At 39.7% G+C, this 17,228-nt stretch overlaps 1 protein-coding gene across 1 annotated transcript in view; it reads left to right on the forward strand.

Annotated features, from left to right (window-relative positions):
- KIF26B (kinesin family member 26B) overlaps positions 1-17,228 on the forward strand; it is a 285,391-nt gene that overhangs the window by 217,753 nt on the left and 50,410 nt on the right. Inside the window, exons 6-10 of the mRNA XM_039569408.1 lie at positions 730-936; positions 2,473-2,566; positions 4,684-4,946; positions 7,647-7,830; positions 11,645-11,804. Coding sequence (XP_039425342.1) covers positions 730-936; positions 2,473-2,566; positions 4,684-4,946; positions 7,647-7,830; positions 11,645-11,804 — 908 coding nt within the window. The remainder of the gene's footprint in view (positions 1-729; positions 937-2,472; positions 2,567-4,683; positions 4,947-7,646; positions 7,831-11,644; positions 11,805-17,228) is intronic.

Genomic DNA, 17,228 nt, shown 5'->3' on the forward strand with positions numbered 1-17,228 from the left:
ACCAACTCAGCTAAGGATACAGCACAACCTCATTAAATCTATGAAGATTTATTTTTGTCTCAGGAATAACATCTTATTATGTAGCTATTTAATGAGTTGTGAGCTAGCATGTTTTAACAAATCTTTTATCGCTTATTACATTCACTCCCTTGATGGTAATTTCAAAATCTGACCATTAAAATGGGACTCTTTTCACAACTCTTTGATGATGGCACTCAGAACTGTGCACTTCATCTTTGCGTTTGGATTAGAATTGTAAAGGTGTAAATTATAGATCTGGCTTTTATGGGCTCTTATTGATCAGGCTGTTTCATAGGAACTGCAGCAGCTCTGAAAACTTAGCAGTCTAGAATATGTTTCAGCTTTCTTAATTGGGCCACCAGGGTATGGTTAATTTTCAATTTATATTGCGAGTAAGACAAGGTGATGTAATACTTCCTCATTGTACTTGAGTAGCATCGACACTAAAACACCATGATGTGCATTGTAATTCTCAACACACCAGTTACTTGTTGAAGTAGATTGAGAGTTCTGGCTTCATTCACTTTGTAGTTTAGGACAAATTCTGCTTAATACTTTCTGTGTGTTCACTGACTTCCACTGAGACACTAGCTTTGACAAGTACATATGATTGGTCAAAGGTAGCTGGAAAATTCATTCAACATAGCAGTTGTAGAGCAACAAACAGACTAATGAAATGTGCTCATCTTTTTGTGTGTTTGCTGACAGGTCAAAGTCATGGTGCGCATTTCTTCCACGCTTGCCAGAGACACGTCTGAGTCCAGCTCTTTCTTAAAAGTTGACCCCCGTAAGAAGCAAATCACACTGTATGACCCGTTGGCCTGTGGAGGTCAGAATGCTTTCCAGAAAAGGGGCAGCCAGGTTCCACCCAAGATGTTTGCTTTTGATGCAGTTTTCCCCCAAGATGCATCACAGGTATGATCAGAAGAGCTATCTAAGCAGCAGTGTGCACCAGAGCCAAATTGATTTCTGCTGCAGCAGTAGTACTTTCAGGGGACTTATACCAGGGCTGAATTTGGTCTGCCATGTTCATCAATAATGAAATCAGTTTATCAAATTTTAGCTCAATAATGGTGTGCTTTCTTTATTCTTTACTGTAAATAATTTCTCCTAAGATTATACATTCAATAAATGTGCTAAATGGTGCCTAGTAGGAAAATCCTCAATATCAACAAGTTAGTGTATATTATAAAATATTATTATTTGGGGTTTACAGAGATCTGATCAGAACTGCAGTTCTCTATTGTAGTCCTCTATTAACTAAGGGATCAAGGATTATTTTTACAGTGTTCAATTGTACAGTTTGGAATAGGAAGATGGGGATTTTAATCCACAGGTCTTCATTCATGTGTATATATTCAAATTTCTTATCTTTATTAGACTTTGGTCTGGTGAACTATGCTATCCAAATGGCATGAGGACAGTAAAAGAGTGAAATAATATTGCAAAGTATAATTAGAAAACAGTGCTGCAAGGCTGTCTCTGTATTCATAGACTAGACAGAGCTAGGACACAGGGCCATCTGAAGTACTGTCACATCATTGTATCATTGGGTCGGTCCCTCACCCAGTCCTGGTCCAAGCACCTAGCACCTCGCAGACTAACTAACGCCTGGATGCAGTTCAAGGGGCTGGCCTGTGAACACTCCCTTTCTTGGCCCATTTTATTTTCTGTTGTAGAGATAGTCTAGAAATAGCCGTGAACTAGGGTGAATTTACATGATTTGTTGTCAAATGCGAAGTGCTTCCCAAGGCCTAAATTGTGAATTCTGACTGAGTTTCATCCACTGTTGTTAAGCAGTTGCTGCAGAAGCACTGTAGACCATTCAGCCTGCTTGAATCTTAAATCCACAAATACCTGGGGTAAATTTCTGTGTTGTACTTCTTAAAATACTGCTACAGTCTTCAGAATGGAGTCTACTGCTGCAAAAAGCTGAGAAGACTCATAATAATGCGAGGTCACCTAGCTAATACCAAGGAGGCTGCTCCCTTTACATTCCTTACCCACATGCTAGTGGAACTGAACTCAGTCCATTATTGAGCAAATAATAGAGCCTGCAAAAATTCCTCAGTGTTGGATTGTTTTTTAATCAAATCTGTATTTTAAAATCCCCTAATTCTAACAAACCAACTACAGCCCCTTACAATATGTGAATTTTTTTAACCCCACAAAGGATGCTGATGCATCAGCAAATGAAACTTACTTGACACAGAACAAAAGTCCTGCTTCACATGCTTACACAAGTAATGTCATTCCCATCAACAGCACAGGTCACATGAATGAGACAAGCAGGATTAGATTTTTTGATACTTCAACATGGTATCTGCAGCATGGATGATATTACTACCCCTTTCTAGTGAAAATAATGATTTTCCTTTCTATTGTTAATGCTTTTATTTTCTTTCTTTCTTTCCTTTGTTTTTTTTTTTACTTCCCCAATACCTGTGACAGGCTGAAGTATGTGCTGGGACTGTGGCTGAGGTGATCCAGTCAGTGGTCAATGGGGCAGATGGCTGCGTGTTCTGCTTTGGTCATGCCAAGCTTGGTTGGTATTGCTAAATTTCCCTATTCAAGCAGCAAAATGAATATTTTTAACCCAGGATTGCTAGTCTATTAGATTAAGTAAAACAAACTTTCATTTGTCTGTGTATATTAATTGTATTTGAAAGTAGTACACTGTGCATGATCTTGTACTAAATCTTCACCTCTTGCTTACAGATCTATTCACTTTGCTTATTGTGTAAATGTTGGACAGCATGCTCTTTGAAACAGAAGTTACCTTTGAATTATTGCTTCATTTCATCCCTTAAATACTATAGCAATTTTGTCTTGCATTGTCTTCAGTCGTTAATGAATGGTCCAACAGTGCTCTACAGTTTTACAGATATGTGCTTGGTGTTGGTGAGGGTTTGCCCAAATGCCACTTTTATCAAGCTGTGTAAAGGCTGTGAGTATTCACTCAAGTATTTGATGTTTGTGATGACTCTCTTCAAGTGCTGTGACTGGGCACCCAAATAGTTTGATTTATATTCTATTCCCTGATTAGACAATTCACTCATTACCAACTTCTTCCAACCGTGTCTGCAACAAATCTCATTCTAATGGTTAACTGAATGTTACTGTTGGATCAAAACTCACACTTTGGACATGCTTCAGTAGCGTTTCAGGTATTCATGGAAGGACAGTAAAATGGAGAATCATCATCATTAACACACTATTCTTCTGAAATAACTGGATTTTGAGAGTAATCATATGTTTTCTTCATGCTTATCTAATTGTATTTTGAAAGTACTGTGTCTTGAAGGAAGAGGGGTTTATTGCGTGTGTGCAATGATCTCTATTCTTTACTGTCTCAAAGAAACACAGACGTACACATATAACTTAAAAGGATAATTCAGTTTTGCAGGTGGTAAAGAAGATCAAGCTGTATCAGGCCATGATTATCCCAAATTGTAGGCAACAAAACCTGGAGAGCACTGTATGCTGCAATGCAGCCAGGTCTGGTACAATCAATGGAGCAGGTTGCCAGTCCAGTTACACCAGAAGGCCCCTCTGGACCAGGCAGGGGTAACACTAGGATGAGCTCTTAGATGTTTAACCCTGCTGTGACCTGCCAAACACAAAATTGCAAATGAGATGGAAAAAGAAGCCACCAGTTAACAGCGTCTCACAAGTGCTACATGTCCTTTAGAGAAGTATCTTAGCTAGGGTTTTCCTGAAGCATGAGTTGAGTCTCTGCAGTTGCTTTGTTAACTGCACCACCACCATTCCACAAACCATGGACATACCCAGACCTTGACACAGACATGTGCATAGAAATATTTTTCTCACTGATCTTTTTCCACATAGATTCAACATAAGAAATTAAACATAAGAAATGAAACAAAGTAAAGAAGCCACAAGTACTTGCTGGAAAAGATGTATACCTTTATCATTTCGCTTATAAATTTAGGAGCTTTAGAAAACTTCCCTGAAAACATTTTATGTAGTGACACCTAAAGCAGTGTAAGATGGGTCTGTTCTGAATCAGCAATTTTTTACAGCAAAGAAAAGCCAGAGCTATAATTGCAGACTTAAAAAATACCAAACCAGAGGATGGTTTGGACCCAGATGAAATATTAATTGTTGTGGACCCACTTCTGCACCAAGTGATTGCATAAAACTGGTTGGTTTTGTGTTTTTTTTTTTTCTGAATGAAGTTACATCTGTATCATTCTGGGACCAGGTTTATGTCAATCCCAACTCAGCATTTGAAATATAATCTAGTGCTTTGAAGAAAAATGGTATTGAAAGAATACCACACTTACAGTATTTAAAGTAGAGGTTTTTAGAGACGATGGCATTCCTGCTCTGCTCAATTTCCTCCACGATTCACCCACATCATACGCTGCAGCGTTGCAAGGTGAGGGCCTGCAGCACCCTGCCTTGGGAACAGGAGATGTCAGGGGAATGCATGAGGTAATGATTTTTGAAAGCAGCTCAAGATTTCAGCTGCATTTTCCATGTCCTCTTTGTCTACCTGCCTATATTTTCCCATTGCTGACTGTCCTTGTTGTAATGAAGTTGTTTTTATGAAGCTGTGCAGGATAATCTCTCTTGGCAGAAGGCTGTGAAGGTCCTGGGAATGATATTATATTTTCTTCATCTCCCCATTCCTGACAGGGAAGTCATACACCATGATTGGGAAGGATGATTCCATGCAAAACCTTGGTATAATTCCTTGTGCCATCTCATGGCTCTTCAAGTTGATCAATGAACGCAAAGAGAAGACAGGAGCACGTTTCTCAGTCCGGATTTCTGCAGTGGAAGTGTGGGGGAAAGAAGAAAATCTGAGAGACCTGTTGTCAGAAGTGGCTACAGGCAGCCTGCAAGATGGCCAGTCCCCAGGTGTCTACCTTTGTGAAGACCCCATTTGTGGCATGCAGGTGAATCCAAGACTCATTTTACACTGAAACAAGTAACATGACCTTTTTTTTTTTTTTGAGTTATTGAGATGGTTCAAATTCAAGAACTACCCAGAGCATAAAGTTTATAGACTTGAAAGTGTTTACTTTAAAACATGCAAGAACTTTATGACCTGCAGCTGCAGGGCCATCTGCTCTCCTGGCCTAAATATTTGCACCTCTGGTATAACTGATATTGAGCAGAGACTTGTGTTTGCAATAAAATGTGAAAACATTCAGTGCAAACAAAAATCTACCTCATTCTTAAAAAAAAAAGAAAAGAAAAAAGTGTAAACCACTTTTTTTACACTCTCTTTTGTAAAACAACAAGCTAAAATATTTACAGTACTGCAAAAATAGCTGTAGGCCATTAGTATGGCTGTTTATTTCTTTATAAACTACATTATTTATAGCATTTCCATTAGCAGTGTTGTAGGGAGCATTAATTGCTACTTATTAATTGCTGCCAAGAAGTAAATTCCTGAGCTGGGTAAGTCAACAAAAGCTCAAACTCTTAGGTTTGGAGTTTTAGCAAGAATGATTAACTGGCTCATGTATTTTCTGGGTAACCATGAGAAATTCTCAGCAGCCCTATTTCTTCCCCCCCCCCCCCCCCCCCCCCCCCCTTCTTGGTTTGAGGGGGAAAAAGGACCTATTCTTTAATTTTGCTGCTTGTGAGGGAGTAAATCTGCTTTTTGTACAAGTAGATGAAGAGGGAGCAAATGAAGGTGATGGAGCTTGAAAACATTCTTTCAGGTTGAAAGGCAAAGCCTGTTCCAGGGTGGGGAATGGAGGGAGAAGGGAACAGACCTACAGGGTCATGTACCCTATATCCAGCTCCAAACATCTAGAGATCATGACTCACATCCACACAACTGTGAGATTTTAAACAGCAAGTAATAAATTTTCTTATCTCTTTGTGGTTTAAGCTTTTTCGGCATACTTAGGTCATATTTTCCATTCTCTTGCATTCTACCTAAGGACTACAAAGTTGTGTTTTGATTTTAAATAACAATTAGGGTTAATTTTCACTTAACTCCTGACTTTAGTGTTTTATGAAATACTTACTGTATCGCAAGAGATCTCACCCTCTGGTATGCAGTAACTGGTGCAGTCTAGTAAATATGAGAGACTTGAGTCTGCACAGCTCCCATTGGGGTGATGGATGGCTCAGTTAAGATCTGAATTCGCATATGTACGTTGCATGTATTACATAACTGTGTCACAACCAGCATCTCCTTGCAGCTTAATTCTTTACTAAGGTATTTTAGCACACTAGCAATAATAGTAAATATTGCGTTATGGTAGCTTATTTTCATATAGGTACAGACAGTACAGCTATATACGAAATTACTTATTTTATATCAGTGAAGAAGAGGTAGCTCCATGAGACGCCTATGCATCTCTGCATTGTGAAAGACTGAATTAAATTGCAAGGAATTTAATTCCTCCTTTTCGGTCCCAGGAGAAGCCAGTGTACCCACACCTTTTTATGTGTGCTTACAAGGCATTCTGGAGTCATGTGTCCTACACCTGAATTCTCCAAATCCTCAGATGAAGGGAGGATATTATATTATAGCCATACAAATATGCAGAATCAGCAGTGTGTATAGCAAATGAATGATCACCATATGTCATACTGTCTGTCACTGGACCTTTCCACATATGCACATTTTCTTGTTGCTTACATTAGTGAGATCAGCCCACAGACTGGCCTGCCTTCTGCTGGCCTTGTTAACTACTTCCTGTCCCCTTCCCTCTTTCCTGAGAGAGCTTAGCCTTCAGCTGTGTCACCAAATTCCATGCACAGCCTCAGCTTTATCCCTCCTCAGGCTGATTAATGGTCGTAAAGAGAAAACAGAAGTACAGTCTTTTGGAGAACTTAACTGTCAGCTATATTGTATAGCAGGAGAACAAACCCCGTGAACGGGGAGTTCCTTGTTGTTTTTATGCCAGACAAAACAAGTCTATCCTATGGGCTGTGGGCCAGTTCTATGTACTGCCAAAACTAATGCCATCAGATTACACAGTCACGTGTCCCTTCTACAGACAAACTAATCATAGGTGCCATGAAACATGCAGGCATTCCTAACATTAGGAGGGGTTAATAATATCTGCCCTCCCATGCTGTCTGTCACTTTGAAGAGTTAAGAGCAGGCTGCTGACAGGGATTGAGGTCCAGCAAATGTGAATGTATGTACATTACCTGCCTTCTTCCATTTAGTGGATTGCCCTGGCTTGCGAGCAGGTGCATAATAAACCTGTGGTATGAAGGGGCAAGGAAAAGGCTTCTCTTCTGTGCTGCTCCTCATATGCCATGGGGCAGAACACAAACACAAACTTCAGTCCTGCTATTTTTGAGATTTATCTGTGGACTGCTTCCTTCTAACACTTTCTGAAGGATAACACGTAGCCCTGCCTCTGCTATTTTCCACCAGCTGATGAGTTTCAGATTGACATGTCTTCCACAATTTTTTTCCCCCTTCTAACCACAAGGGCTCCTGGAGGGCATGTTACTGCCACTGCCAGTGTCAGGAGGGTCTCATTCCATTGGGTGCTTCCTCCTTTTCGGTCCCAGGAGAAGCCAGTGTACCCACACCGTGTGTTGATTGCGGGAAGTTGTCTGGCGGTGTTTACCTGTGTGGGAGTTTCTCAGCCATTTCTCCCTGGTGTTAACTGCAGCTTCAGAACCAGAGCGAGCTCCGCGCCCCTACGGCAGAGAAGGCCGCCTTCTTCCTGGATGCCGCCATCGCCTCCCGCCGCAGCAGCCAGCGGGACTGCGATGAGGAGGATCACCGCAACTCCCACATGCTCTTCACCCTGCACATCTACCAGTACCGCATGGAGAAGAGCGGCAAAGGCGGAAGTAAGCTGTCCTCTTGCTCCTCTCTGCCTCCTTCAAGCCTGCCTGCAAACTGGGCCTTCAAACAATGTTCTTTAGTGGTGAAAATTAGTTCTCCATTCTGCATGCAGTGGGGCCACTTATACCAACAGACTGTCCACGTGCCTGGCGAAGACCTTCCAAAGGCTGTTAAAGGCCACTGGGGATTATTACCATCATTTGTCCGTTTAGTTGCTCTTGTGGAGATACTGGCAGTTCTCAGCCCTGTGTGGGCCTCTGTATCTGAAAAAAAAAAAAAGGTGCTTTTCAAATTGGCTTTTATTATTATCTTTATAGATAGCGTTGAGGTCATGGATTAAAATATTGTGGTGACTGGAATTCCTTGCCACCCTTATGTTAACTGTTCCTCTTTGGCACCTAAATAGGGCAGTGTGTGTGGAAGCTGACGTTGACAACCCATAAACTATACCCTTTCTTGGAGATACGTGGTATTTTAGTTGTTGGCCCAACTGTGTGTGTGCAAAGGACTCTTATGGTTCTTTGTAAAGGGTCTGGATTTTTCAGATAGGCTTGCTCCCTCTCTTTGCCATGTATACTTTCACTGGCTTTTGTCTTTATTTCCATATCCCACTTTTAAATGAGGAAAAGGTGCTTCCATATCTAAATATATATTTTTGTAATTTTCAAAGCTTTCATTTTTCTCACACCATTTATATTTTTTATTATATTTGTCTTCTGTTTCAAGTCTCCCAAATTGTTTATGACTGCAGATATACAGAGAGGGATTTTTTTTTTAGTAAATTCCAATGATAAAAGATTTGTATAAGAAGTGCCCCTGCTGAAAAAGAAAACTCTGACATTAAAATTCTTTTTTTTTAAATAATAATTTTTTTACAGGGAAAAATGTTTGTTTGAAAGACACCAGAAACATCTGCTTCTTTAAATTCATGGGCTTAAGTAATTCTGCAGAAACAGCATATGTTTCAGCTCCTGGCCCTGCATAGGTTATTAGTAATAAGGAATAGATTGCAAGGCATGATGTATAGTGGGTGATCACCACTGCAGTATTAATGTCTAATGTTTAAATGAAGAAAATTTGCATTGACTGTACTTAACAAGAGAGAAAAACAGAAAGTTGCTCTAAATGGAAATGCGGCTTGCATGTGTTTAAGTAATAACCCCTGTGGAATTGGCAGGCAGAAATCTCAATTAACTAAAGGTTTATTAATTAACCACCCTGCGGCGGAAAGGAAGACAGTGAATACTCAAACAGACTGGTTTATAGGAATAAAATGGCTGATTTTGAGGGAATAATTATTGCAATTATTTAATGCTCCATACTTTTTACTATACAAAAGTACATGTACACACAGTCCTTCTCTACTACTTTCAAATACCATTAATAAAAGGGAAAATATTATTTTCTTGTGGCTATAATTTCAGAAAAAGAAGACATGATCCTGTTGGATTAGAATATGGCATGCTTTGCCCACTGCCTCTAGTTATATCTTTGTCTCGTGGCCATACCATACTCTTGTCTTCAAGTTCCCATATCTGAGTGGCCTTACAAGCTAGGCTGTGTCAGATCCCACTGATAATTGAATGAGGGGGAATTCCAGCTGCTCAGAAAGGGCGCCTAGTGATTATCACTGTCTCCTGCTATAATGAAGGACTTCTCGGAAAAAAAACCCCCATGAAGATAGTCGAGATATATAGATTCCAGTAACAGGATTAAAAAAGGACAGGAAGAAGGGGAAAAAAAAAAAGAAACACAGCTTCTAAGTGATAAGAGGTCAAAGGGCTGGATAATGTGTGATTTTGGTAAAAAATGACTGTTAGAATAAGGCATTGGTACTGTACTTACCTCCTTGTTAGATTCATTACCAGGAATGTCATGAAGCAGGCTTAGCACCATTGAAATAAATGACATTGTGGCAGAACTGGCTCACTGTCATTTTTCAGCTGTCAGCTCTGCAATATCTCTGTGACCATAGACAAAAACCCATGTGTTAGGATGTTCCACTTCTTTCCTTTATAGTAGCCAGGCACATTAGTGGAGAATTTGCCTAACAAATAACTTCATTTTCAGATCAATCAAGTGGATCTACAATCTTAGAAATGTTACTTCAATGTGTAAATTAAGTAAGAAAGAAACAACCAGTATGTTACCTTATTCAGGATTTCCTCAAGCTGTATAATAGGAGTATATGTGGAAACAATATGACTGAGCTTTTTAAAGGTAGTGATTTCTTCCATTTTCTTTTGTTTCCCTGACATCTGGTAATCTTAGCAACAGCAATATTTATTATATATGATTCAGTAAAGTCACCTATGGTCATTTGCAGTAGCAACCAAATGCATTTCTTTGTTTTTCTAAATAAATGATTGCGAGTGACTCAAGTAAGGTAATTTCAGCCTTCTGAGGACAGTGGTCTTAGAGGACTCAGGGACTCTTTAAGGGTTTTAAGAACTCTTAGATGGGAGACAAAGGTCCTCCATGATCAGTTCAGAGGTGCAGATGCCTTACCAGTTCCCCAAGGCAGCCTAACTTTTTCCATTGAGTGCAGGAGCCCACAGTGTGTGTGGATACTTTCTTGTGAGGGGAATACATAGAAGTTCAGTGTTGCCTAACACTTGATATAGCTGAAGAACTAACAGGACTTTAAAGCAGCAGAAGTCACTGTATTTTAACAATTGCTGACAGATACTGGATACATTTTTGGAATGCTATTCTCAAATCCCACAGTACAAATCACTCTCACAGGAGGTCTTCTGTCTTCTTTCATCTTCTCTCTTTTTTCTTACCAAGTGTGCAAGTTGAGATCCTGTGTCAAAATGGCTGTGAATTAACTTGCATAGAGGTAAACTCAGATGTGAAAGTATTTCTGCTTCTCTTTCAGGTGTGTTTGTGTCCTCATGTATTGCTATTACCTTTTGAATTAAGAGCCTAGTAATAAAACTGCCTTTTCCTACAGATTGCTTCTAAACTAGCTCTTGAGAATGGGGAGGAGTGGTCCAAGATCAGATGCAAAAAACTCAGCTAGGAAATTGTCTTGAGGTAGTAGAGAGCTAGAAGCACTTCTGTAAAGTCTACATCGGTCCCACCCTGGATTCATAAGGAACCGTAGACTTTTAAAGAGAGCAAATATCTATTCATCTTGGTGTTTCAATGGTTGGGTAGCATATTTTCACTCTGAAAGTAGTGTGTTGATACAGAGTAAACAAGAAAAAAACCATAAAGATCTATTGCCAGTTTTACAGAAACTGCTTTTAGAACAGAGGTGCTACTTCAAAATCCATCACCCGTGGCATAGCAAACCTTTTCTTAGCTGAAATGATACTGTGAAAGAATATAGGCTTGAAGAAAAATTGAACATCCCACAGATGCCACAGGTTCTTCTTAAGATACAGTATTTAGGGTGGGAAAAATAAGAGAAGTATCCTTACTCGCTAAGCAGGAATTCCCAGCCTGTATTTCCCAGACAGAGAAACAGTAGTGACAGAGAGAGAGAAACAGAGCGAACTCAGGTACAGGCTAATAGAGCTATATTTAAAAAAATATAGTCACATTGGTCACTCTCACGGAGCTAAGCCTGTAGGAGTGGGTGAGTACTCAGCAATTCTTAAGCAAGTCCGGAGTAGGCAGCAATGTCCAACAATGTACAGCCATAAAGGATGACAGGGTGTTAGCAGGACCCCTACAGCTGTGTCTGCTAACAGGAATTAGGGAAGGCTTCTGGGTTGTTTCCTCTTCACAAGTCATGGTGAGTCTTTTGCTTTCCTGGGAAGCTGCTTTTGGAGGCCCACACTAACTGTCTGCTTTCTTTGTTTATGGCAGTGTCTGGAGGTCGCAGCCGCTTGCACCTTATTGACCTGGGCAGCTGCGTGAAAGTGCTCAGCAAAAGCCGTGAGGGGAGCTCTGGCCTCTGTCTCTCCCTGCCAGCACTGGGCAATGTCATCCTTGCCCTTGTCAATGGAAGCAAACACATCCCGTACAAGTAAGTGGTGGTCTGGGTTGTGCCTAATGAGATGATGCTTGAAAGCAGTTTGTCTGTCTGGGCCTGAGGCAGACTGGGGTAAGGAGGAAAACAGTCTGCTGGGGTCAATGCAGCCCTCTTGAGCTACAACAAAAGCTGCCTGAGGTTCAGTGACACCTGATCTGACCTTACACCTGGTAGCTACACTGTGCTTGACAAATAGGTTTCAAAGGAAGAAGCCTGCTGAAATAGGACCCAGGTGGCTGAAAGAGCTTAAGGTTTGAAGCTCAACATATTAGGGTTTTGTTTTCTGTGACTGTTCAAAGATTTTTTTAATGTTTCAAAGCATGTGAGAGCATTTCATATTTGTTCCAAGGAGAGGAACATTGCTGCCATAATGCAGCACTGTAGAGAAAATTATCTTGCTGTCCATTGTATGGAATTTACTTTCTTGGAAATACATGTCACAATGAGCATGCATGTTTGTCATGAGATTCCTTCTGTGGTCTAGGGTTACTTTGCATTTTATTTTTGCATGGTTTGAATCTCAGCTTCTCATTTGCAAAAAAGAAGTAGTCCCTATTTGCCAGAGTAGACTAGTGGCCTTTGCTGCTGCAGGTGGCTTCTGGGAAACGAGAGGAATTGCTCACCTAGTGGGTATGCCTTGAGCTCATTTCTCTTCATCACTGCCTCGCCCCATGTGTCCTGGGGGTGCAGGTCTGAGAGGAAGCTTGGATTCATTACCCAGCCCAGGCAGTCACACCGCCTTCCTATGGAGAAGTTTCTGATTTTGTGGCCTGTATTGCATTTCTCTAGCCTAGAACCTAGGGAGTAGCAACTAGCATCATGGGAATGGCTTCCAGTAGCATCTTGTAATCAAACTGCCAATTAATGTCACCATTCATGATGGACAGGTGTATGACATCGGGAGTTAGGAACAACAGGATGACATGGAGAAAGAATCAGGTCATCCACAGAGCAGTGTTTCAGTCCATGCATTTTACCCTTTTTAGCATTTAAAAGGCTGCAAATATGATTATTTTCACATGTTCATTCAAGATTGCTTCTTTGGTTTTGTCTTCATTTTGGAAAATAAAAATGAATTGAGATTGGTTATAATTCTATTTCTCTTCCACCCTTTATTTAAAAAAATTATTTGGCAGTCTGGACTTAAAACACACTTTCTTGAAATATTCCCATTCCTGGAGCTCAATCAGATGGGAATTCACTTAATGACTAACCAAATTTCCATGTATAAACATTCATTAAATGTTTCATGCATCATGCACCTAGGCATAGTGTGAAAACAGCTTGAATTCTGCCCTTCACAAAGTGTAACTCAAGCAATGCTTATCGAAAACCTGTATTCCTTCCTGTTGGATTTTATGGGTTGAAGAGAAGGTCACCTGTAGGAATACAAAAGATGGCGTTAGTGATGCTTGCTGGGCTAGAACTAAGCATACAGGGGATAGTTACCAAATACAACAATTGTCTTTCCTGGCAATGACTGACCAGGAGAAAAGCATTATCAAACACATCTTCTACTTGCTGTGTGTTCAATTTCTTTTTGCTGTGACTCCCAGCTGTTGCACTTCTAAGCCTACACAGCCAGAGATGTCTGCATGTTTTCTCATCAATGTCTGTACTGCTGAAAGAAGATCAAAGCTCTCTTCAGGCCACAATCCCCTCTTGAATTCACTCCTAATAAGAATTCTTCCTATAAGAAGATATCAGAGTATAAATAAGTGGTTGGTCATCTGTAAATCATAGGCAATGTCCTGTTTATAAGAGGACTTCTAAAAAAAAATTTGAAAAATATACTGGCATATTTTGGAGAAAACTTTTTCTTCTTGCTGAGAAGAATCCAGAAAGCATTTTTTCCTGTGAGCGATGGAAGTAAGAGTTTTGGAGGCTGGATGAGCACAGACACCATTATCTCAGTGATCTGGCAGTACAGGTGTGTCCTGCTCCTTGGTGGAGATGAGAGTATGGGGGATGTGGGTGTGTCTGTGCTGCACTGTAGAAGAGGCTGAGTACCCCCCAGACAGAGGTGATATGTGTTCAGTGGCACCTCTTGTTTAGAGCAGTGGCTAGCCTGTCTAGCTGAGATAATTCCCCTTCCTCTTAGGGGTGTTCTCTTTCACTGCTAAGTATAAAATTTTATTTTTGTTAATTGCCTTTTTTGAGTGGGACCAAAGGAAAACAATGGAAGTGTTTTCTTATGTGACAGCTCTGTACATTGTGTGTGGCCTCAGTAAATTTCCACAGAGCAGCAGACAAAATGGAGCATCTTTTCTATATCTGAGCTATTAAACAGCCATTAAGTATTTTATGGCAGCCTGTCAGTAGGCACTGCATGGCTTCCTGGGAGCCTGGGAACTCACAATGCATAGGTTTTCTCTTACTGCAGAAATTTGGTTCTCTAAACTTGGAGAGGCTGCAGGCTCTTAAATTCTCTTCAGTTTTGTATCCAGCTTTATCTCCGCAGGTAGTAGTTGTAGGGAAAAGCTTGTTCAGATTCATAGCTGGTGTAAGCAGATGTCACTGCATTGCCTTCAGTGGTCTCTGTGTTTGTGCCAGGGATGAATTTGCCTCTCCACCTGCAGTCTGTATGAAAAACACATGCTGTTTTTCAGCACATGTTGCTTTTCTTTAATTTTTACCCATAAGGCTAAGCCTTGGAAACCATTCAACTGGAATCTTACTCTCTTGGGAAGAGCCCCCCATATACTCCCACTTTGGGAGTAGTAACAAAGATAGATACTAGCTTTAGCAGGAACTTGTCTACTGAAGTTGTAAGAAAGTAATGTAGAAATTCTCAGACATCAAATGATGTGGTTTGATATGGTTTGGGGGATCTTGTCTTGTTTTCAAGTCAAATTTCACAGAGGTCTGAAGAATGGACAAGAATCCCTATACTGGGGAAATACGTGCAGCTAATGAGTTACCAGACCATGATTTCTGGGAGTTTGTATCTTTCATATATGTACTTCTAATCTCTCTCTAATATCTCAGTGTCTTTGTCACTATTATTGTCACTGTTTCCAGACCTATTTTGAATCTTAATAAGCACATTGTTCTGTCATGGTATGAACCACTAAGTTCTTCCAGCTCAGTGTGTATAAAAATAGAATTTTTATTTGACTTAAATATATTGCCATTTTATGTCACCAGTTTCTTTTGCTCTTGAGGTGTGAGCAAATCCTTCAGAAGACTGGGAAAGAATTATTTTCTCCATGGGAATGTCAAATATCTTCAAAAAAAAAAAAAATGGAAAGGGGCACTCACAAGCTCAAGGAAGAGCAAGGGAGTTAGTTCTGGCCTGACCAAATATGGTTGGGCTTAGATCTGCTACAGAAGGGTTTTGCTAAGATGCAGTAATTGTTAGTGCCATTTGATGTTTTTAAAACAATTTCAGTTTTATATTAGTGCTGCATTATCTGCCTCTGATTTCCAAGATGAATGTGTTTTAAACCCTCAAATGAACACCCATTTGCACAAACTCCAATACTGGTTTATACAGCTCACTATTCAAAAATTACTCCAGTTGCTAGGCAACATGGGTGGTGATAATTCATGGTAATGCTGTTTTGGAAATAATCATTTTTATGCATTTTAATGACTGTGAGAATGTAAGAAAACTGTTTAGAAAAGTGCAAGGCTGTATGAATTTCTCTTCCAGAAATTGTTGCTTGTTTTATTTAATAGGCTTCTCTCTTAATGTGGTATCCCAACGTGCTAGTATTTGCAGAGGCATCCTATATTTTGAACTACATGCTTATGCTTATCCAAGGAGGGAGTCTTGTCTGTCAAATAGATGGGTGTAAGTTAAAAGCATGAATTTTATTCTTGGCACTTCTGCTTCTCTGTCATATGTTTGTTTTCCTCCCAGATCTTACATGCTGGTATTGCTTTTTTCAATCCTCTCTGCAGAAAATCAAATTATATTAAGTGACTGGTGCAAGGTTGTACAAGAGGCTTCATGGCAGAGCCACCATGTTTTAAGATCTAATCTAATGTTTAAAGCATGGGTTTCTATTCTTTCTTTCTGCATGACCTTTGGAAAATAATTTATTTAGGTGTTTGTTTCTTTATTCACATTTATAAAACTGAAGTAGAAAAAGTTCAAATAGGATTTTTAAAGGGCATTCAGAGTTGGCAAAAAGCATTACATACTTTTTCACTATTGCTAGGACTCTGTTACCCTATTTTTGCCCTTTCTTTAGAGTTAAGACTCACATAAATAGTCCTAATGGCATGCAGAATCTGAGGGGTTTTTTGGTCAAAGGTAGAATATTATTGCTTTTAAGTAAAGAGAAAAAGGAAAGTGTTGGATTATGGTGTTGTGGTATACTAGTCTAAAGAATGAGTTGTATATCAGATGTTTTCTTTAAATTGTTAGTTAATTATTGGGGAAAGAAAATGAAAATGGGGTTTGGATGGATCCAGTATCTCAGTTTCATTTCTTAGTTAGATGGATGTATCTATCTGCAGTTGTTTCCTCTTTGTAAAAGCTGTGTGTGAGAAGAACTGAAAAGCCAGGTATCTTTTGTTTATATGCCTGGCCTTTGAATTTTTAGCTGGAGTTATATTATTTTTCTCAGAAAATACATTAGCGGAAAATTTTCAGGAGGAGATAAGGCCAGCTAAAAATCAGTTCACAATACGGTTCTTGGACTATAATTAGTATTAGTACTGGAGTTTTTATCCTTATTTATGAGCTTGTACTAAGTCCTAGCTTTGTTGGATTCACACAACCATGTCTGCTTACTAGGTATAAGAATTTAATGACACATTTGAACTATATGACAAATGAGCAATCTATTTAATGGTTACTTCATCAGCACCTGAAACTAGAATTTTTTTCTTTTGTTTTTCATTAAGAAATTTCAATCACTTTTAGTCTCCACTGCTTCATCTTTGTCGTCTATTTCTTAGTTTTGCACCTCCTCAATGAGAATATGGTACAAAGACCACAGAGAGCCTCAGAAAAAAAAATCTGGTGTGCCCTTCAGAATCTCTCTGTGTTAATTTAATATTGTACATACTAGAAGTAGACAAAAAACTGTTTTGATGTTTTACTTGAGGAAATGTGAGAACAGAAGAAGGAGGGGAAACGAGGACATGAGAGACAGCTGAAACAGAATCACGGGGCTGGGAAATGGCCCGAAATGAATGGGGAAGCTCAAAGAGGCACTGAAATTATGTGTAGAGGAGAGAACAATCCACAGAGAGGAACTGGGAAGCAAAAAAGGAAGAAGAAATGAGCCTATTCAAAAAGAGAAATAAGCCTAAGAAATACCCCTGAATGATCCGATTGTAGGAGAGCGTAGGAGAGTGGTCAATGGACATTTTGTTGAATGTGAAATAGTTCCTAATTAGCTATCAAAAACATGGTCTGCTCAGGAACAAAATAATTTTTCCCTTGATGTTTTCAGCCAGGTC

This window comes from Corvus cornix, chromosome 3 (genome assembly GCF_000738735.6).
Source record: "Corvus cornix cornix isolate S_Up_H32 chromosome 3, ASM73873v5, whole genome shotgun sequence".
In the NCBI taxonomy this organism is placed as follows: domain Eukaryota; kingdom Metazoa; phylum Chordata; class Aves; order Passeriformes; family Corvidae; genus Corvus; species Corvus cornix.